This window comes from Glandiceps talaboti, chromosome 1, assembly GCF_964340395.1.
Source record: "Glandiceps talaboti chromosome 1, keGlaTala1.1, whole genome shotgun sequence".
Classification (NCBI taxonomy): domain Eukaryota; kingdom Metazoa; phylum Hemichordata; class Enteropneusta; family Spengelidae; genus Glandiceps; species Glandiceps talaboti.
Genome location: NC_135549.1, coordinates 31,997,332 through 32,021,859, shown reverse-complemented (window position 1 = coordinate 32,021,859; position 24,528 = coordinate 31,997,332). Strand labels below are relative to the sequence as shown.

Below are 24,528 nucleotides of genomic sequence, written 5' to 3'. Positions count from 1 at the left end.
TGATTTTCAATAAGTCAGGAAAATGTTTGAAGAAATTTAAATTCTACATAAACAAGCAAGTACTAGACTGCGTTCCCTCCTACACATACCTTGGAATAAAACTGAGCACCTCAGGGAAACTACACAGGGCACAAGATGACCTAAGATATAGAGCACTGCAGGCACTGTTTAAATTAAAACAAGACCTGTTTTTAGAAACAACTATCCCCATCAAATTACATCTTAAATTATTTGATGCAGTGATGAAGCCCATTCTCCTATACTGCAGTGAGGTTTGGTCACATGAAAACATTAACCAGTCGCAAAACCTAATGAAATTTTCAACTCCCATGGAAAAACTACACATAAAGTTCTGCAAATTCCTACTAAATGTGAACTGTAAAGCTGCCAATACAGCTTGCCTTATGGAACTAGGCCGCTACCCCCTACTAGTATCTGGCCTGACACAAATGTTCAAATATTGGCTAAAGATCTCACAGAAAGCAGAAAATACCCTAACTAAGGAAGCTTACTGTCTGAGTAAAAATCTGGAGTCCAGTGGAATACAATCATGGGCCACAGGAATGAAGCAAACACTAAAACTCTTGAGTATGGATAAGGTCTGGACAGCTGAACCAAACCATTCTAACAGTGAAAACCTAATAGCTATATTTAAAGAAACGTTAAAGTTGCTTCTCCACAAAAATATAATGGACACAATGAAGGACAACAAGGACAAACAATATAAAAATAAATTACGTACATATAGACAAATTAAAACGGATATGAACTTTGAAAACTATCTAGAAGACATTAAAAACCCACAATACAGATCAGCAATGACAAAACTTAGAATTAGTGCACATATTCTACATATAGAAACTGGAATTGAAGATACACAAACACCACCTTATCAAGCAGGACATGCCCTGTATGTAAACAAGGTGAAATAGAAGACGAGGAGCATTTCTTATTACGCTGTATAGGATATCAAAATGAAAGGAAAGAACTCTTTAACAAATTAAATATATATTCTGGTTCAAGCATGGATAATCTCATAAAGATTCTCAAAATAAAAGACACAAATAAACTAGTTGAAATAGGTACATTTATTCAACAAGGATTCAAAATTCGAGAACACCACTTGAACAAAAATATACCAGCTGCCTCGTGATATACATTTGACAATTACATTTACATGTATATGTTGATTTTCAAATTGTGAAATTACTCTGTTTTTTGTGTATGGTCAATATAAGCATTTTCTTTTTTACTTTACTGTACTATACTGATATCTAAAATGATAGATAAGGTTGCAATAAAGATTATTATTATTATTATTATTATTATTATTATTAATATTATTATTATTATTATTATTATTATTATTATTATTATTATTATTATTATTATTATTATTACATACATACAGACGCAAAGTTATAATACACGTGACGCGGTGCACAGAGCTAGAGGGAAGGCAGCGCAGGGAAGGTAAAAACAAAAGATAGCATGATCAGCCGTAGAGGGCAGACGACTGAATATATTAGGCCGCCATTTTGAATTTCTTTTCGTGAGTGCTAGCGTACGCGTTTCGTTGTCAGTTGACAGGAATACCTGGCCTGTTTTACAGGCGGGACTCACGCCATGTGTTGCACCGTTTCTCGAAATAGGTTTTATTAGCCGGATGGGATAATATACACCATTTGAGAAGACTTACGCGTAAAGCACCTAGTGGAACTCGTGATCACAGGTTGAAATAGCTGCTTGTGTGCACAATTGTGTGCAAAACAGAGCCACCGGCCTGGCCCTGGGCTTATTCCTCGTCAAAACATTGGACTAGACTTTGAAATCGTCGATCAATTTATGGTCGACGAATGGTTGTTGTGATATCAAAATATTAACATGGCTTGTATGTCAGATTACGAAAAATTAAGGGTCGTCGGGAAAGGTAGCTATGGCGAAGTGTGGCTGGTAAAGCACTGTAAGGACAGAAAACAGGTAGGTAACGTAAACGTGCAAATGTACATTTGTACGTGTATATGGATTGTGTCAGTGGTCAATGCAGTGGGTGTCAAGAGAAATGTCACTGGCACTAAATATTTATACATTTACTAGTAGTCAGACACTGTGCTCTGTCTGATTTGTTTGTAAAGAAAGACGTACGTATATCATCAATGAACGCAAAGGTTGTTAGAAGCCTCCTTGCTGTCACAATCACAATGCGTAGTGCATACATATACAATTATAACTTGTTTACATTTTTAATAAAATAAATAATGTACCTAGTATGAGATTATAAATGGCAATAATGTTGGCAGTTTTAGATGTGTTAAATTGTATTCTTTTAAAGTTCGTGCACATTATACTTTTAAAATAGTTATATTTCCTTGTGAAGTGGTACACACACATTACAATGATATCTACAAAGTACTTGTTACTGTGGAGTGGGTCATTGTGTGGATGGTGATAACTGTGTTCATAAGAATGTCCCTTTATTGTGTGATTCATGCAAACTGAATCACCTCATTGTCAAGGTGAGAAGTGACTGTGTACATGATATTTCAGCATTGACTGCCATATTAGAAATATAAATTAGTAGTGACTAGAATGTGAGCTGTGAAATCACTATAGTATAACTAATCAATACAAATGTAGCAGCATGTTTGTACCTATGTTGGCTACTGTCCAATAATGTAATTGTGTGACCCTACCCTGTCATAATGACAAGGCGTAAACAAAACAAATGAAAGATAAAATAAACAGGATGATAAAGTCTGACAAAATTGATTACAACTCATCATGGTGATGCCAATTCCAATTCCAAGTTCATGGCATACAAAATGGTATTAATACAAGCTGTATTTGTGGTATACATGAGTCATACAGGAGCCCACCCAGTCTTCATGTTGTTGCCATGGAAACAGTCACCATACTGCCATGCCTCATCTGATGCCCCCCCAAAATATGTCATCTTGTTTTACAGGCATTCACGAATTAAATAGATTTCATTGCATTTGTTGATAAAATTATATTGGTTTATATTGATAATACTATAAATAAATGTATCCCACTTGAAATGCTACAAATGTACTAACTTGTATCAGACTTAGCTGATATTTAAAACCACAGAGATCTTTGTTTTGCTACTTAGTTGGATTCAGATCACTTACTAGTAATCTGTTTCCTCCAGACTAGTGTACATGTATAATGTATACATGTACATGTACAATACAAATGTACACTGACTTGTGTTTGTTGTACAGAAAACAAGTACATCTACAAATGTACATGTACACAGTGTACATTATTATCTCTAATATCAGTATACATGATATACTAATAGTATTTGTAGTGTAGTGTAATACAAAAATCATTACAAAATGTATGTCATAGACTCATACCTACAAAATGTACATGATATGATATGATATGAGGATGTGATCACTCCCTGTAAACAATATCACTTAATTGCACTCTATGGTTTTTATTGAAATTTGCTGTTTCTGATAAACATAATTTATGTAATAACAAAACCTCCATGACTTACATGTACATGTATGCTATGAGTACCAGTACACATATACACATACACGTACATGTACAAGTACAAGTGTAGGTATTCATGTATTTGGTATTTTGCTTGCATCATTTCCTACTGCATTCTCATGAGTGGACAGCCAAAATGTATACCACAAACACACAATGCAATTTCATTGTACATGTACCTCAAGTACTACACCACATTGGAACTCATACTACATCATGGTTTTTTATCAGAGTACTATTGAGTATAGTACCTACATTGTTTGTAAATATGGCAAAGTCGTAGTAGGGAATTTCAACATGTCTACGTACATGTAAGCAAATAATTTGGTAAAATCCATTAGAGGGACACTATTAATACATGTACAAATGTACAAATGTACACATACATGAATTGATGTAGGCTTTTCTTCCATTTCTAGTATGTCCTGAAGAAAATGGAGTTAGTGAATGCTTCAAAACGGGAAAGGAAAGCTGCTGAACTGGAGGCCAAACTTTTATCCAAATTAAAGCACCCCAATATAGTTTCTTACAAAGACTCATTTGAGACAAATGATGGGTATCTGTACATAGCGATGGGATATTGTGATGGGGGTGATTTATACACTAAGTTAAAAGAACAGAAAGGACATGCCTTAGAAGAGAAGCAAGTGGTAGAATGGTTTGTACAGATAGCTATGGCATTGCAGGTAAGGCTCTAATCTCAATTGTTTGTAGAATTCTTGTTCAAAATATCTTTATGTGTACATGTAGTCACAAGTTCAGTACTGATAATACATATACATGTACATACACAATGTACATGTAAATGTACACCAATTGTCTAAATACTCATGACTGTGTTCATAGATACATGTACTGTACATGTAATAAACGATACCCTCTGCCAATATGACGACTGTGGACATTCTCTATCTTGTTCCCAAGCATAGCGTTTCTCATACACTTTTTCCTACATTTTTTGTACATGTATAGACTAATCATTGATTGCTGGATACACTGCAACAATGTTTCTCTTACAAATACAAACGTACATGTAGAGCCCATAGACAAACCATTGGCTGGTTCATCATATTCTCCAGTCAATGTAAAAGTTGTGTTGTCTAAATCTTGTAACCACTGTGTTTACTGACATTGGTAATTTGAATTCCCAGCGACCTGATACATTAAGAAAAAATGTTACTTGGTAACTATAGTCTGACCTTGTTTTGGAAGGTTGTTGACCTACATTAGAGAGTTTAGGCTACACGTTCAACGTGTACACGAACGGGCAACTCATTCACGTTTGCGTACCAGCTGTGACCTAATTTTGCTTAGGCTAGCCGTTTACGTATATCAATAATAATTAATAGATTACATGGTTAGTCTATTGTGGAAATATTACATTAATGTTTTGGTTATATGACATAAATAGCGCAATGACAATAACCGTATGGCTCAACATTATGACAAGACAAATATATATTTACTTGAATAATCTCGTATGTTCACAATAAAATCACCCTGTAGTATCTTGACGATTGCTGCGACAGTCATCATCATACATCGTGATTTATGTGCAAAATCAGTTACGTGAAGGCAGCCACAGATTCCAGGCTGCATTTTAAATATTTTATCAAGGAAAACAAAATTACTGAGGTGTATTATGTTGTGAATGGTCAGCCTTGCTAAAAGCATCAAATTTTTTTATTATATTAGTGATGATTTTACAAAAAAATTTAAAAGGAATTTCACATTTACCTACGTGTAAATAGCCGTCGCCACGTTCAAAATGCCCGCGAAACTTGTCAGTACGCAGAGAAGTAGGTCAAAATTGCGACCTAGTAGCACAAAATCTCCTACGTCACACTTGCGCGTACATGTTGAACGTGTAGCCGAAACTCTCTATTGTTAATAGTATTACACCTGTACCCATATTATTAATTGTGTGTCATGTCAGTCACACTGGTTATGCCTACCTTGGGTACAAAGTGGTTTGGAGAGCTGAGTCAGAGGTGTGGTTTAAAGTGTGTGTTGAGTCTAAGATATTTTGAACACTCTTGACATACATGTACAACCATTACATCTGTATAAACATGTTAAATCTGTGTAATCATTTCTTTGTGTGTGTGTACATGTAGGATTATTAGTTCCCAATGAGGCACCGCCCAGAGGGGACTTATACAGGGTTCTGTCTGTCCATCCATCTGTCTGTCCATGCAGGCAGGCATGCGTGTGTGCATGCATTCACCCTCATATCTCTGGTATGCACCAACTGATTTCACTCAAACCTACATGTAGCATAAATGTACCGGTATGATGTCAGGGTATAGACAGTGTGATACAAAAGACAGCATTACTGGATGTACATGTACTTGAATGAGATGTAGTCTTTGTACTCATCAACAACAGCAGTATGATACCAACCTGTTTACAATCACCATTTTTAAATTTGTTTCTCTTTTCAGTACATGCATGAAAGAAATATTCTCCACAGAGACTTAAAAACTCAGAATATTTTCCTGACCAAGAGCAAGATAATCAAAGTGGGTGACTTGGGGATTGCTAAGGTCCTAGATGGTCATAATGACATGGCTACCACACTTATAGGCACCCCATATTACATGAGTCCTGAACTGTTCTCAAATAAGCCTTACAATCACAAGGTGAGTTAAAATAGGTTGAATGCCACAAAATGTATGAAATGCCACAAAGTGCATTGAATGTCATGACATGCAATGAATGCTAGTGTATGAAATGCCACAATGTGTATTGAATGTCATGATATGCATTGAATGCCACAGTGAATGAAATACTACAAATTGCAGTGAATACTAGTTATTGAATGCCACAAAGTGAATGAAATACTACAAATTGCAGTGAATACTAGTTATTGAATGCCACAAAGTGAATGAAATACCACAAATTGCAGTGAATACTAGTTATTGAATGCCACAAAGTGAATGAAATACCACAAATTGCAGTGAATACTAGTTATTGAATGCCACAAAGTGAATGAAATACTACAAATTGCAGTGAATACTAGTTATTGAATGCCACAAAGTGAATGAAATACCACAAATTGCAGTGAATACTAGTTATTGAATGCCACAGAGTGAATGAAATACTACAAATTGCAGTGAATACTAGTTATTGAATGCCACAAAGTGAATGAAATACTACAAATTGCAGTGAATACTCGTTATTGAATGCCACGGAGTGAATGAAATACTACAAATTGCAGTGAATACTAGTTATTGAATGCCACAAAGTGAATGAAATACTACAAATTGCAGTGAATACTAGTTATTGAATGCCACAGAGTGAATGAAATACCACAAATTGCAGTGAATACTAGTTATTGAATGCCACAGAGTGAATGAAATACTACAAATTGCAGTGAATACTAGTTATTGAATGCCACAGAGTGAATGAAATACTACAAATTGCAGTGAATACTAGTTATTGAATGCCACAGAGTGAATGAAATACTACAAATTGCAGTGAATACTAGTTATTGAATGCCACGGAGTGAATGAAATACCACAAATTGCAGTGAATACTAGTTATTGAATGCCACAAAGTGAATGAAATACCACAAATTGCAGTGAGTACTAGTTATTGAATGCCACAGAGTGAATGAAATACTACAAATTGCAGTGAATACTCGTTATTGAATGCCACGGAGTGAATGAAATACTACAAATTGCAGTGAATACTAGTTATTGAATGCCACAGAGTGAATGAAATACTACAAATTGCAGTGAATACTAGTTATTGAATGCCACAAAGTGAATGAAATACTACAAATTGCAGTGAATACTAGTTATTGAATGCCACAGAGTGAATGAAATACTACAAATTGCAGTGAATACTAGTCATTGAATGCCACAAAGTGAATGAAATACTACAAATTGCAGTGAATACTAGTTATTGAATGCCACAGAGTGAATGAAATACTACAAATTGCAGTGAATACTCGTTATTGAATGCCACGGAGTGAATGAAATACTACAAATTGCAGTGAATACTAGTTATTGAATGCCACAGAGTGAATGAAATACTACAAATTGCAGTGAATACTAGTTATTGAATGCCACAGAGTGAATGAAATACTACAAATTGCAGTGAATACTAGTTATTGAATGCCACAGAGTGAATGAAATACTACAAATTGCAGTGAATACTACATGTAGTTATTGAATGCCACAAAGTGAATGAAATACTACAAATTGCAGTGAATACTAGTTATTGAATGCCACAAAGTGAATGAAATACTACAAATTGCAGTGAATACTAGTTATTGAATGCCACAGAGTGAATGAAATACTACAAATTGCAGTGAATACTACATGTAGTTATTGAATGCCACAAAGTGAATGAAATACTACAAATTGCAGTGAATACTAGTTATTGAATGCCACAGAGTGAATGAAATACCACAAATTGCAGTGAATACTACATGTAGTTATTGAATGCCACAGAGTGAATGAAATACTACAAATTGCAGTGAATACTAGTTATTGAATGCCACAGAGTGAATGAGATACTACAAATTGCAGTGAATGCCAGTTTAATGAAATACCACAATGTGCATGTAATGCCAGTGTATTTGAAGTGTATGAAATGCTACCATAATGTGTTTTGAAAGCCACAAAGTGTATTGAATGAAATAGCAAAGGGAATGAAATACCACAAAGCACATTGAAAGCGACAGTATACATATATCAAATGCCACATGTACATGTAAATACAATGTCACAAAGTGTAATGAAATACCACAAAGTGTATTGAGTGTCATACATGTTTTAAATGTCATAAAACACTTGAAAACCTCCTAGTAGCTGTTAGTCTTTCATTCTGACTGTGTACACTGGCACGATGTCCTACATCTGGCAATGAATAAGATATGAACCTTTTACTTATACATGTTTGTCAAAAATACATGTATTTTCATATTGTGGTTTGATAACTGAGTGATATCATACACTATATGCCTCAGTTAGTATAACATAACAAATGAGTCAACAAATGTGAATACAAATTATGGAAAGTGTTGTAGTTACAGCAACATGTATACATATGTGGCAGTTACCAAGGTGAGCAGGTTGAGGCTCCAGTCTTATACCCTGATATTACATACATGTATATAGACATTTGTTGTCATTTGGTCAATTTTAGTTTTAGTATGTGATGTTACATGTATATATAGGTGTTATAATATGCATAACATTTTACTGTGGCCCTCCTTCCACTTTTAATCTCATATAAAATAGTAGAGTTCGTAAAAATGTCTGCAAATGACAATAAAAAATATAGTGTCGATTTCTGACCTGACCCTAAAGTTACCCTAATAGTAAAACAAAATAACTGTAGGGACAATGAGAAGGATGAATTTGAAATTGTTGTGACTCCTGAAAACATAAAAATAAAACCCACAATGAGATAACAGTGTGATATGAAGTGTGTGAAGGTAAAAACAGGACAGGTGGAAATAAGACTGATTTAGTAGTCTAGGTAGACACTGTACTTTATAGAGGTGATTGATTGCTACAGCTGTACATATAGAAGTGATTGATTGCTATAGCTGTATGTAGTGTGTGATCAATTGTACATTATTGTAAACTGATGTCAGTACAGTTTATGGTTAGTGAAATTACCTGTACATATACTGTACCATGTACAAATGTAGATCACACTTTTATACACAGAATGGCAAATGTAGAGTGTACATGTATTTGTATACATCACAGTGTTGATGACTACAATCACCATCAATTTCCTGCAATACTTGTTCTGAGAATAGTCTCCAAAATTATGATATTAATGTACAGAACAGAAGAAGAATATGTACAATTTACCAGATTGTTTCCATCACTGTAACCAACTTATCAAATAAATTTTTGTACCATCAACAATTTTGTAGACAAACTGTTTACATACAGACATCAAGACAGTGTACACAATACCATCAACAATTTTGTAGACACTGTTTACATACAGACATCAAGTCAGTGTACATAATATCATCAATAACATGTAAAGACTTGATCCACATGTAGCTAACAATTGCACCATCTCATGTACATTGTATATGTGGTATTTTCAAGTGATTTACATTAATTATAGTAAATGTATTTTTAATGAGAACATGAATGACCTTTGACCTTGGCAAACATTTTCAAGGTGAAGAGAGAGAAAGGGTTATATTCTAGCCGTATGCTTAAGACAGCCAAATAATATTACTACTTATACTAAACATCCAACACTACAAACATACAAATGTACATTTTGTATGTATCCCATTGAATGTCCAACAAAGCATTTCCATGTTAAAATTGTCAAAATGTTAATCACCTTACACAATACAACTCACACATTGGGACTACATTGTATACATTTATCTTTGACTGAAGGCTTGCTAATTTTATTCCATGGAAATACGGTTGCTGTAATAACAAATGACGTGTACAATGATACATCAATTTGAGTCTGTGAAAAAACTCGCAATAATTGTGGATGGGATTGAATCATCTCTAACCCTATGAAGGATAACAATATTGTAGACTACATTGTACATGTATGTACAATCAGAATTTGAATTCTGTGATTGTTTATCTTTTGTATTTGCAGTCAGATGTATGGGCGTTAGGTTGCTGTGTGTATGAGATGGCAACATTAAAGCATGCATTTAATGCTAAGGATATGAACTCATTAGTTTACAAGATACTTAGAGGCAAGGTAAGATATGAACTCATTAGTTGATATTAGCTGATGGTGTGACATGACATGTTGTATCTTACAGACTACATGTAGGGCAATACGTCTTTGATTGTTACCAATCAATTAGCATATTTCTGCATGGAAGGAGAGTGTAATCCAAACCCTTGATGATTCAGGATTTTACAAAGATTGCTCAGTTTCTTGAGTGTGAGTGCTATGAATTACAGTCATCTTACTGTGTCATTACTTACTGTTTGTGTTAACATATATTTAGTATAGTTCCTGACAATTTTACACTATGTTATCTTCCCACATTACATGTAGTCAATCTTGTTACTCACAGCATTAAATGTAGTTCCGATCCATGCTGGGCAAAGCGCAAATGGTGCATGTCAGTAGTAATCCATCACAAATTGACAGACTGTCATCATCACTTATTAATATTCATTGATATAACTGGACTGATATGACATGAAAATGAATTCAACATCCAGTCTAATTGAACTAAAATCATGTGGAGACATGGCAACATCGTCATGTTTATATGAACGCTGTAGGGGAGTTCTGTGTGAGCGTAACAAGATTGACAGATGTAATGTATGAAGATGACATAGTGTACAATTGGATTACAGTCATTAGGAACTAGGAACTAGACTAACATACATTATACATGTACCTTTCTATTAGATGCCTGCCATGCCCAGAATATATAGTACAGACCTTACAGATCTCATCAAAGCTATGTTACATCAAACACCAGAAAAAAGACCAAGTGTGTCAAGAATTCTTAGAAATCCATTCATCAAAAAACATATTGCAATATTTTTAGAGGGCACAAGACAGAGGTAATAATTCAAACTTGTTCTGTATTCTTCACTCATCTAACACAAAGTGTAACAAGGTAGGCGTGATACGTGTATGTAGGTTGTCAGTGGCTATTGTATTTGTTCTTAAGATTGTCAATGAAAACGATTGCATGAAATGTTTACAGCTGATATAGACTGATACTTAGCAGAGTTGATTTCAGAACATCTCTACTAGAGATTTTAAATCATTCATCAAATAGCTAGGGGGCCACAAACCACATTCATAGACTAGCTAGGGGGCTACAAACCACATTCTGAAGGGTAACACATAAACGCTGATCAATAAAATGCAGATACATGATGTCAGTTATATCACATCTGTTTATACACAGGAGACCTAGTTCAACAAGTGCTGAAAGGAGACCATCATCTGGCAGTGGTGATAGAGTCAGGCCGTCATCAGCTCGATCTGACATCTATGAAATACCTGCTGAACAAAAAGCAGAAATTAACAAACCTTCAGAGCCTGGGGATGAAAAAATGACTGAAGATCCCTTGGCAGCAATCCCAGAAGTTTCCTCAACAAAAGTAAATTTCAGTAGTGTTTCATTTTTTGAGTTTTACAAAATGTTACATGTATGAGAGTGTTACTTACAGAAGATATTGTGAGAGTATAATAAGTATTTGAATGTCTATCGTCCCCTTTTGGACTTCTGTAAACCCTGAGAGTTTTGGCATTCCCAAATTTGTACTCCATTAACTGCTGATGACCCAACTGAACCCTTTCCTGTCAATACATGTATCATCTGATAAACCTTGTTGCTACCTACAAATGTAGCTATAAGTAATGTGTCATTTTCTCTGCCATTAAATTTGTTCTTGACTCATTCTCATGGAGTTTATTATTTTTATGATGGAAGTTGTGTCTTTGAGTTACAGTAAATTGTGACAAGTTAGAGGTATTGTGTAAAAACAGTTTCATCCTCTATATGTTTACATTATGTATAATGCCAGTACATTGTATATCAAGAACATGATATTTATCATAACTGATTTTATTTGTACAAAGTAACACTTCAGTGTCTAACTCTACAAATGACCCATGGTACATGTATGTTCATACACCCCCCTTCCCCACCCCCACCCCTAATATATATGCTAAAAATAAACATGTGCAGAATGAGCAATTGACACAAACCGTCAACAAACATATATACCAAGTATAAATAGAGAAAAGTAAGATGCTACATTATCTATTGTCTGTGATAGGAAAGGGAAGCAGCCAAGACTCCTAGTCCAAGAAATACACCAAAAGACCAAGGTCCTGTGGTGGAGAAATCTAAACAGAATACACCTAAAGTTAACATACCAAAAGTTAGCCAGCCTAGGGCTCCACCAGCTAAAACAGACCAACCAAGACCAGCTGTTGAACCTAGGAAAGATGGATCTAAAGTTGCTGTTGCCAAGAGAAAAGCCAGGTCAGCACGGGAACCATCAGGAAAATCCAGCTCTGTGTCAAGTTTTCCAGTAGAGAGGGTAAATTGTGATAACTTTATGACTTACTTCAGATGCACCATATAATATTTATATGTCTGAGTTATTGTGATAAATACAGATATTGATAATTGAATATCAAGAATTATTCAGTGATTTATTAACAATTGCTGTATGAAAAGCTGACTAAATATAGTCGTTTGGTTTTATTCAGGACATTAGAACTTTCCTAACTTACGTTAACCCTTTCAGGACTAGAAACTTTCCCGCCAAAATTTTTGAACAAAAATTCTTGTTTCTCAGTAATTTTTGGAAAAAGATCAACTTTATTTTAGATCAGAATTCAAGAAATATTACTTCCCAATGAAGTAATATTCTTAAATTTTAGAAAATGTTCTTACAATCAAGTTTCTATTTATTCCAATGTCGTCTCTAGGAATGAAAGGGTTAAGGGAATGTTTCATATTTATGAATTGATGTATTTAAACTTGCATGTACAACATGTACATACTCTAAACTGTGAAATTAAACATGTTACATGCAATTCTTTGTCTCTTTGTATAAAGATCAACACTTGTACAACAGTATAATTTGATCTTTGGAAATACAGCTGATATCCATAACTTTACCATTGTATGATGACAGTTACTTGTGTATGCTTGTTTCAGCCAAGCTCTGCAAATAAAGGCCGCCCATTGCCACCACCACCCTCCAAAGGAGAAACACCTACAAAAAGTTCCTCAACAGCTGCAAAGAAGAAGTCAGACTATTTCAATAAAGACAGAGTGACAAGTTCAAGTAGTTCAGTGTCAAGCTCAAAGGAAGATCTGAATACGCCATCATCATCAACACCCACAGATCAAATGGTTAGCAAAGATACATTGTTTTATTGATTGACGGTGGCAATATATATGGGGGGGGGGGTGCTATGCATGTTGGTTGAGGGGGAAGGGGTAAGCCTTGGACACAATTTGGTGCATTTTGAAATATTCCCATACTATTTTACTTACTAAAATGTACAATATACCCATACTATTTTACTTACTAAAATGTTAAATATTCCCATACTATTTTACTTACTAAAATGTACAATATACCCATACTATTTTACTTACTAAAATGTACAATATACCCATACTATTTTACTTACTAAAATGTTAAATATTACCATACTATTTTACTTACTAAAATGTTAAATATACCCATACTATTTTACTTACTAAAATGTTAAATATTACCATACTATTTTACTTACTAAAATGTACAATATACCCATACTATTTTACTTACTAAAATGTTAAATATTACCATACTATTTTACTTACTAAAATGTACAATACACCCATACTATTTTACTTACTAAAATGTACAATATACCCATACTATTTTACTTACTAAAATGTTAAATATTACCATACTATTTTACTTACTAAAATGTTAAATATTACCATACTATTTTACTTACTAAAATGTACAATATACCCATACTATTTTACTTACTAAAATGTTAAATATTACCATACTATTTTACTTACTAAAATGTACAATATACCCATACTATTTTACTTACTAAAATGTACAATATACCCATACTATTTTACTTACTAAAATGTACATGAAGTTGACAGGGTTGACAAGAGACTTATAAACTCATTTTGTTACTAACTCTTTAAAGTTTCCATATGATGATACAGTGTTAATGAGGCTTTTTATTTCAACAAGTACCTAGACCTGAACAAATGTTGATACTACCAGATTTGTGCATTGCAGTTTACAAAATTTTAGAAATCCCATCAGTGAATGTATGAATGTATAGTTATACTGTCACTTCTACATGTAATTGTTACATGTACTTGTAACGATGGCACAATAGTATTGCATATTAATATTAACTATAATACTCTCAAGATATTGTGTCCAAATGTTAACACAAATGACCCATATTTTTGTGTGTGAAATGTTTATACATATCATGGGTTGCAATTATCATCATTTTCAAATCAATTAAAATGTGTCATTTTTCAGAGAAAGTCAGCCAACTCTTCAGCAAGAGCTAGAAGACGACTGAGAGAGTCACAAGAGAAAGGAAGAACCCCCACCAACTTACCAGGTATGTTACATCGTCATCTGGGTAAACTACCATTGCCAGATAAAATTGACAAGATGATGTTTTCACCTCACAATTGATAAATTGATTTCCAGTATTATCTTTAAAGAAAATTGCTATTATAGTAAAAAGAAAATTGAAAAATCACAAACAAAAACAGGAAACAGTTTGTACTTGTACTGAACAAAACACAAGAGAGGTGTTACGTCTTATATTTTGTGCATACATTACTCCAAACACCATCTGAGCCAAGATACTCTCATTGGTCGCTAAAACTTGGAAGATGTCACCGAGTTCTCTTGTGAAATATTCTAATGAGGAAATCATCTATTTAATGTTTATCATATGCATAGACATGGCATTTGTGTACAAGTGAATAGTATAAAGTTAATTAAAGCCAGCATTTTAGATTTTGATAACGTTTTTTGAAAACGTACATTTACAATGTATCAACTTTTGAATAATCATTTATGGATCGATGGTGACATGGTTGCTTTGATCAAATAAAAATACATTTGACAATAACATGGTGACTGTAATTCAACTAATAACCCTAATAATACAGTGTGTGTGTGTGTGTGTGTGTGTGTGTGTGTGTGTGATATCATCAATATGCAAATTAGGGGTAAAATATGACTTTTTGGTCAAAAAATTATTATCTAAAAAAAGTACTTGGTCGTAGGGACTGAATTTTGGTAAGATGTTTCCAGACATAATATTCTGCAGATGTTAAATTTTTTTTTGACACAATTAGACCTAGCAACCATGACCACGCCTATAGTAACAACCCAATGCCAGTATATTTTGCTAAAATGACATCATCTGGTAGGCCAGTGAGTAAACATTCAAAAAATGTATGCAAATATCTCTTGCAACATACCATACCCATAGCAACAGCCAAACGATGGTGTCTATTGCAAAGAAAAGTTTCAAAACAAAAGAAAACACCATCGGCGCTATTTTTTTCTCTTGAGTGCTATCTTCTTGCCATTGATAGAGTGAGCTGCAAACTAAGACATCAGTTTTTGAGCTGCTGCATACATGTAGTATTACCCTACTTGTCACTAGCAATACTAATTAATCAACTGTGTTTCCTCAATGTAAGTTACGAAAGATAATGCAGATGAAAATTTACATAATTTATTAACTTGTCATTCAAGGGAGAACCAATCAAATGTTACATAGCTTGTCATTCGGGGGGGGGGGGGGAACCAATAAAATTGTATGTCGCAATTCATTCAGAAAAGAACCAATCTAATTTAAGTAGCAATTCATTCAGAAAAGAACCAATCAAATTGTATGTAACAATTCATTCAGAAAAGAACCAATCAAAGGGGGGAAAGAAAAGAATGATATTTGGATTTAGAAATGATGATGACTGTTTTTATCATGTTAAAAATGTAATTTATAGTGAAACTATTGCTCCAATAGAGTATTAGGGGAAGGGGGGGGGGGGGAGTGCGCTATATCTTCAAATACAAAAGACTTGTTTCCAGATAAAGAGAAGGTGTATAGTTGAAAGAAAATGTTGAAAAAAGTTAAATGTGAAATTTAGGAACTTCGAACCATGGACATAACCAAATATCCTAGCACAACATTGAAATTGTTTTGTAGTTGTGAAAGTGTATAATTTATGGTGTGACTAACTCAGGAGTAGGGTAGATATTTTATGGTGTGACTAACTCAGGAGTAGGGTAGATATGTTATGGTGTGACTAACTCAGGAGTAGAGTAGATATTTTATGGTGTGACTAACTCTGGAGTAGGGTAGATATGTTATGGTGTGACTAACTCAGGAGTAGGATAGATATTTTATGGTGTGACTAACTCAGGAGTAGAGTAGATATTTTATGGTGTGACTAACTCAGGAGTAGAGTAGATATTTTATGGTGTGACTAACTCAGGAGTAGAGTAGATATGTTATGGTGTGACTAACTCAGGAGTAGGGTAGATATTTTATGGTGTGACTAACTCTGGAGTAGGGTAGATATTTTATGGTGTGACTAACTCAGGAGTAGAGTAGATATGTTATGGTGTGACTAACTCAGGAGTAGGGTAGATATTTTATGGTGTGACTAACTCAGGAGTAGTGTAGATATTCAGCTGGTTTGGTTAGGACAACAACACGGTCAGAAAATCAGAGTTCAATCTTTATTTAGTCATTACACAAGATGGTTATTCTGTCAATTGAAACAAAGTAAGGCATACTGAATGACGGAAAAAAAAGAAGAAAAATCGTTGGTCAAATTCTAGATAACATGCTTACTCCTCCCTGTGCTTGTCCCTGTGCTTGTACCTTTTATGTGTGTTTGGTTTATGCTATCAAAGTAATGAAATATCTGATACTTACTACAGTTGTGTTGTGTCACTGACTATGTAATTAACAAGTAACAGTTTTTTTCTCACAGACAATAACTAATACTTAATTCACTGTTCATTTCATTCATTCTAATTCCCTGCATACATCTACTTTGGCGGTGTCATAGGAGGTGATTACTCAGAGGGTCAGTATATATCACACTTTCTCTGCTGTCACTTTAAATACCACAGTTCCTACATGTATACATGTTGAATTTCACTGAATCTGCAAAGTGCACATTCCAACTTGCTTTTCCCCAAACTAACTTGCTGATAGTCACTGGCTATAAATCAATCATATTATTATAATACCGACATGTTTAGACGTCATCTTGTATCATTTCTATTTCATATCAGACAACAATCTGTTTATAAAGTCTAAATATTATTACAGGATTTGGTACCAAAAGTAACTGCAATAATTAGAATTCAAAAAAAGAAGTTGAAACTATTTTGGAAACCAAGACACAACATCTACTTTAGCGATGTATTAACTGGGATATGAATGATGTTTTTTAATTCTAGTCGTGGTAGAAAGGAGGAGAGCATCAGAATCAGCCACTCCATCCTCATCTGTAGATGCTACGGATGGTCCGACACCTAAATCATCCAAGAGTGCAGTACATAGGGTGAAGTCAGATCCACAGACAAATACAGAAAAGGTAGGTTATCGTAGTACATAGGGTGAAGTCAGATCCTCAGACAAATACAGAAAAGGTAGGTTACAGTAGTACATAGGGTGAAGTCAGATCCACAGACAAATACAGAAAAGGTAGGTTATCGTAGTACATAGGGTGAAGTCAGATCCACAGACAAATACAGAAAAGGTAGGTTACAGTAGTACATAGGGTGAAGTCAGATCCACAGACAAATACAGAAAAGGTAGGTTATCGTAGTACATAGGGTGAAGTCAGATCCACAGACAAATACAGAAAAGGTAGGTTACAGTAGTACATAGGGTGAAGTCAGATCCACAGACAAATACAGAAAAGGTAGGTTATTGTAGTACATAGGGTGAAGTCAGATCCTCAGACAAATACAGAAAGGTAGGTTACAGTAGTACATAGGGTGAAGTCAGATCCACAGACAAATACAGAAAAGGTAGGTTATCGTAGTACATAGGGTGAAGTCAGATCCACAGACAAATACAGAAAAGGTAGGTTACAGTAGTACATAGGGTGAAGTCAGATCCACAGACAAATACAGAAAAGGTAGGTTATCGTAGTACATAGGGTGAAGTCAGATCCACAGACAAATACAGAAAAGGTAGGTTACAGTAGTACATAGGGTGAAGTCAGATCCACAGACAAATACAGAAAAGGTAGGTTATTGTAGTACATAGGGTGAAGTCAGATCCTCAGACAAATACAGAAAAGGTAGGTTATCGTAGTACATAGGGTGAAGTCAGATCCACAGACAAATACAGAAAAGGTAGGTTACAGTAGTACATAGGGTGAAGTCAGATCCACAGACAAATACAGAAAAGGTAGGTTATTGTAGTACATAGGGTGAAGTCAGAAACACAGAGAAGGTAGGTTATGGTATGTCTGTCTGTCTGTCTTTCTGTCTGTCTGTCTGTCTGTCCGTTTGTCTGTCTGTCTGTCTCTGTCTGTCTGTCTCTGTCTGTCTGTCTGTCTGTCTGGGCAGAAATTTTGTTCCACTGATATCTCAAAAAGTACAGAAGCAAATGTTCTGCAATTTACTATGTGGCATTGTCAGGCTGTAACTTAATGATACTTTCTATAATTAATGACACATAGTGAAGCCCTATTAATAGTAGACACCCAGTCAGGCCTAATCAGTCTTTGTATCTCACTTGTATTTGATCTTGAGGCAGACTTTGGACTTGAAGGAAATGACACGTGTGTATAGATCCAGCAAGGAAGTCAACTACTTATTTTATTACATACTTATACAAGTTTTTTGTACTCTCAAATATTGATATTTCCTTTCCAAAGGTATGGGAAGACATACTAAAGATTCAAATTGTTCATTATTTTATGTGTCTTGGCTTGTTTCACTCTAATGTTTTTCAATGTTGCTACACACAGTAAAGCCATTTAGTAGGCACCCAGCCTGGCTGTAAATCAGTCTTTGTAAAATCACTTGTTGTATTTGATCTTAAGGCAGACTTTGAACTTGAAGGAAATGACACCATTATGTAAGAGTGTAGATCCAGCTGACCAAGTCAACTACTTATTTTATTACACATTCAAGATATGGGAAAGGCATACAATGAAATTTGGTGGTGTCAATTAATTGCTAATTTGCATAATTAACGACTTTGGCAATTAGGGTCTAGACCAAGAAAGATATGATGGTATCAGTGAAATGCTAATTTGCATATTTGATGAACTTTTGCAATAAGAGATATATAGCCAGGACTGTACAGATTTCAAGTGAACTTACTACAGATATTGATTACATAAAGGTACGACAGTACAGAAAGACATTTCAAAGTCTTGGCAAGCACATTAACAACATTTCCCCTCAAATGGGAGCATTTTCAGTTCATCTCTGGTCTTAAGTAACCATTATAATAAATATAAAATACAATTAACCAATTTTTACAATCTTTTCAGGTTTTGTGTCTTCAGGAAAAAAAGACAAAGCAAAGTTTGAAATGAGGAATTTTGTATTTGCATCTCATGAACAAGACTTAGTATAACCTTTTCGTTGCTAGACATATGGTATATTACTGGATTTTTGTATTTTACAGAAAAAAGTGACAATTGTAGAAAATACAGAAATCCATGACAAAAACCACAGTAAAGAAGATTTGGTGATCCATAGACAACAGAAACCAGGCAATACAGATAAAAATCAGAGTCATGGTGATAGTTCATCATCAACAGAGGAAGATGATTCAGATCAGAAGAAACAGGAAGAAGGGTAAGAATAAAAATATCAAGTATTACCATGGCAACATAGTGATACTGACTGACTTGTCTATTGTACATGATACATATGGAATGGGGTAAGTGATGTGAACCTTTTAACAACCTAGGAAATTCTGTAAAAACCAATACCATCCTATCAATAATTGTTGTTGATTAACTGAAGGAAAATAATGTATAAAAAAGAATTTGAATAGTTAGAACAAATTAATGCTAGACTGCTATTAAACAAGAGACAACTACCTTACATTTGTACTTATAGTCTAAGAGTCAAGAGTTGTATTTTCATTTTAAAAACTGAATTCTATATCTGTGAGGCAATTTACATAGACTAGGTGAATAATCCAATCAACTATCACATTTTAGAAGAGAAGACAAACAAGAAGAAAAAGAAATGAAAAGATTTTCTAAGATGTTAGAAACCACACTAAAGATGGAGGATGTAACAAACTTAATTGATAAAGATTGCACTGATGGTGACACGCCAACAGAACCAGAACCTGTTCCTTCTAGTCAACCTTCCCAACCTGTTGTCATGCCAACTCCTGTCTCAAAAAACAATAGGTCAGGAGGAAGGTCAGGGGAAAGTGACAAATTCATTGAAATAGAAGCTGCTGCACCAAGAGCTCCAAAAGGCATTGGTAAGAAATTCTAGCAATAGTCTAACTTAGTTGAGCACCTAGTTACCATCTCAGGATATTGACTATTGTCTCTCATCATGACTAGCATTTCTCTAACAGTTTTCACTTAAAAGGGGAGCACCACTCTAGGAAATATACATTTTCATAAAATATGGGTTCTGGAGACTCATTTCATGATCTTACATTATCTTTCCTGGCATCTTTAATGAAGCTACATGATCAGAACAACAACAAATTAAAAAAATTAAAAATACTCGGACAGATGACATCAATTGTCAGTACCTCCAATAGCGTTTGACCTCTTGCTAGAGGGTTAAAATAGAACAAGAAGGTGGACTTATTTGCACATTTGCCTATAGTAACGCATGTGAAATCTTGGAGCTGAAGTTATGGTGTCGACCAAGAAATCAAATGTTTATTATTCTTATGATGTGTCTAGGCAGTAATATTCAATATGAGGTACCAAGCATAGCATCATCACATAATTAACTCTGAGATGGAACTGTACAATTAAATGAACATAATACATGTACATGAATATTAACAAACCTGTCTTAGTAGACAGGAGTAGCCAATCATATCTCTGTGGTTGGTTGAATGTCTTCTTTCAATCTATGTTATACATGATTGTCCATTGTGTATCTTGTACACTCACTTTCAGTATATGTTATACATTGTGTATCTTGTACACTCACTTTCAGTATATGTTATACATTGTGTATCTTGTACACTCACTTTCAGTATGTGTTATACATTGTGTATCTTGTACACTAACTTTCAGTATATGTTATACATTGTGTATCTTGTACACTCACTTTCAGTATATGTTATACATTGTGTATCTTGTACACTAACTTTCAGTATATGTTATACATTGTGTATCTTGTACACTAACTTTCAGTATATGTTATACGTTGTGTATCTTGTACACTCACTTTCAGTATATGTTATACATTGTGTATCTTGTACACTCACTTTCAGTATATGTTATACATTGTGTATCTTGTACACTCACTTTCAGTATGTGTTATACATTGTGTATCTTGTACACTCACTTTCAGTATATGTTATACATTGTGTATCTTGTACACTCACTTTCAGTATGTGTTATACGTTGTGTATCTTGTACACTAACTTTCAGTATGTGTTATACGTTGTGTATCTTGTACACTCACTTTCAGTATATGTTATACATTGTGTATCTTGTACACTAACTTTCAGTATATGTTATACATTGTGTATCTTGTACACTAACTTTCAGTATATGTTATACATTGTGTATCTTGTACACTAACTTTCAGTATATGTTATACATGGTATCTTGTACACTCACTTTCAGTATGTGTTATACATTCATCTTGTACACTGAAAATTTTCATGAAAATATTGGCACACAGTTTCAGACTGCGTCACTTTAATTCAAACTCAAGCAGATATTGACCTCACCTTCATTTTGACACTTACCTTTTTTGAAATTGTATATTTGATGATTATTTATTTGAACAACAGGTAATATGACGTTGACAACCTGTGGTAGATTGATGGATAGAATAGCAGCACTCAGGAGAGATATCATTAAAGGTGTTGGAATAGAAGTACTAAAACAAGCCTACGAACTCTTAGAAGACACTGACGGCAATGAAATAGAGGTGAGTAATTGTGTCTGATAGCCCACCATCACTAAGACTGTCAATATACCCATATACAGACAGACCACCACTGGAACTAAAGGCAATCAACATACCCACATACAGACAGACCACCATCATTAAGGCTGTCAACTTACCCACATACAGACAGACCACCTTTGGGACTAAAGGCCATCAATATACCCACATACAGACAGAGCACAACTGGAACTAAAGACCGTCAATGTACCTACATACAGACAGACAACCATCGCTATGACTAAAGGCTTTCAACATATCCACATACAGACAGACCACCATCACTAGAACTAAAGGCTGTCAAAATACCCACATAGACAGACCACCATCACTACGACTAAAAAGTTGTCAATGTACCTATATACAGACAGACAACCATCGCTATGACTAAAGGCTGTCAACGTACCCACATGGACAGACAACCATCACAAGAGATAAAGTCTGTCAGTCGATGACTCTACTATGAAATAACATAAAATATGTGCTTGTTTCCTGACCTCAATCAAATATGCTTACTATTATCAAAAAAAACATTGCAAAGTAAATTTGCTAACATCCCTGTTTCAAAATATTGCTGCATATCAGTTAAATTTCATATGTTAAAATTCCTGTCCCTACTAAATGATATCATCTTTTCATTGCAGCCTCGTCTTGTGGAACTTATGGGCAGAGATAAGTTTGATATTTTTGCTGGCAAGATTTGGCAGTTGAAATTTTGTGAAGAAACTGTGTTTGGATAATCATTGCACTGTGCACCCACCACCGTCATATAAAGAATTGTGCTGCACATTAAATATTGTTTATCATAAAATTAAAGAAATAGGCCTTTTTATTTAAAAAAAAAAAGAGTACCGTGTATTTCGTCATTGAGAATTTTTACAATGTATATTTTGATCCAAATCTTGTGTGTAAATGTACATTATAGCTAGACTTTTAATTCAGATTCATATTCATATTTGTATTCATTGTTAACGTGTGGATTCATTGAGTTACAATTTGGCTGATATCAGATTGTTATTTGTCATTTCAAATTTGTGTACTTACACATTACAATATCACACTATTTTTGTACACAATATATTTGACAAACAGGTTTATTGCGCATAAATGGAAATTAGTGTTTATCCATCAAAGTGGATATGAAATACTCCACCATTAACATAATTGATAGATTTAGGTACCTTGTACTCTGTGTATGGGTTGACATAATTGATAGGTTTAGGTGCCTTTAAGTTGTACCTTGTGTATCAGTTGACATAATTGATGATTTGGGCACCTTGTACCTTGTGTATGGGTTGACAGTGAGCTTTTAAAATCCATCCAACTAATAATTGTAACCTTACTTTATATTTATTAAGAAAAGCAGGTCATTTTATTTTCTTATCATTCTCAGTAGTGTTTGTAAACAGATTATTAATTATAATTGTAGTCATCAAGATGGCTTTAGTACTATATAAATAGAGATGGGGCCATTTAGTTCATATTTTGTTGTTGTACACATGTACAGTTAGATCATTTTAGTATTGTCAAGTTTCAGCTTTGCTACTTACAAGTTGTTTTGTTATGTCTATTTGAATCATATCTGTATATATGGTAGATGCAAAGAAGCCTTGTTTACTTACAAAACTTAAACAGTATTAGCAGAATCTACAAATTTATGATGAATTATAATTTGGCAAAACATAATACGATGTTAGTGTATGTAATCCTGTGATGAGCTATCAGACTCTAATCAGTTATATTAGATTGAAATCAGTGCTAGTAGTATAAGATAGGAGATAGTAACACTGTAATGTTTGCTCACTGCCAGTAGTGCAATCTCACATACACAAATAGTGTGCAGTGGTGTTAGTGACTCTTGCACATGACACTTTATAGTAAGATAGTGATACGTCCATATGATGTAAGATAGTGATGCGTCCATATGATGTAAGATAGTGATACGTCCATAATTTTTGTAAGATAGTGATGCGTCCATATGATAACATGTTTACATTCAAGTCAGGTTTTCAGAGTAATTTCTCATTTCTGTAATGGGAACAATACACTGAAAATTCTTGAGAACAACTTTAGATATTGAAACACACTGGTCAATTCAACATTCTTTCATAGCTCCCAAACCTCTCTCTATATGTGTAGGATATTTATGTCTGTCACCTCATTTTATAGTGTTATCACTTATGATCAAATGGCAATTGCATTTGTCAGAAAAAAATCACTATCTAGCCCATAATTCATTGCAAGTGTCTATTTCTATATTATGAGATTTCACCTTTCTGTTGGTGTTATTAGCATTAGCATTGACCTTGACCATAACCTTCTGGTTCAATAA

General features: G+C 34.3%; 1 protein-coding gene across 1 annotated transcript; it reads left to right on the top strand.

Annotated features, from left to right (window-relative positions):
• Positions 1 to 1,856: 1,856 nt before the first annotated feature.
• Positions 1,857 to 23,123, top strand: LOC144440940 (uncharacterized). The gene is made up of 15 exons (XM_078130416.1): positions 1,857 to 1,980; positions 3,948 to 4,214; positions 5,973 to 6,170; positions 10,138 to 10,245; positions 10,915 to 11,072; positions 11,426 to 11,621; positions 12,303 to 12,576; positions 13,173 to 13,393; positions 14,553 to 14,637; positions 17,120 to 17,137; positions 17,517 to 17,653; positions 19,711 to 19,883; positions 20,258 to 20,529; positions 22,039 to 22,178; positions 22,841 to 23,123. Exons 1-15 carry the CDS (start codon positions 1,885 to 1,887, stop codon positions 22,934 to 22,936), a joined length of 2,439 nt encoding a protein of 812 aa, XP_077986542.1. The 5' UTR covers positions 1,857 to 1,884; the 3' UTR covers positions 22,937 to 23,123.
• Positions 23,124 to 24,528: the final 1,405 nt, after the last annotated feature.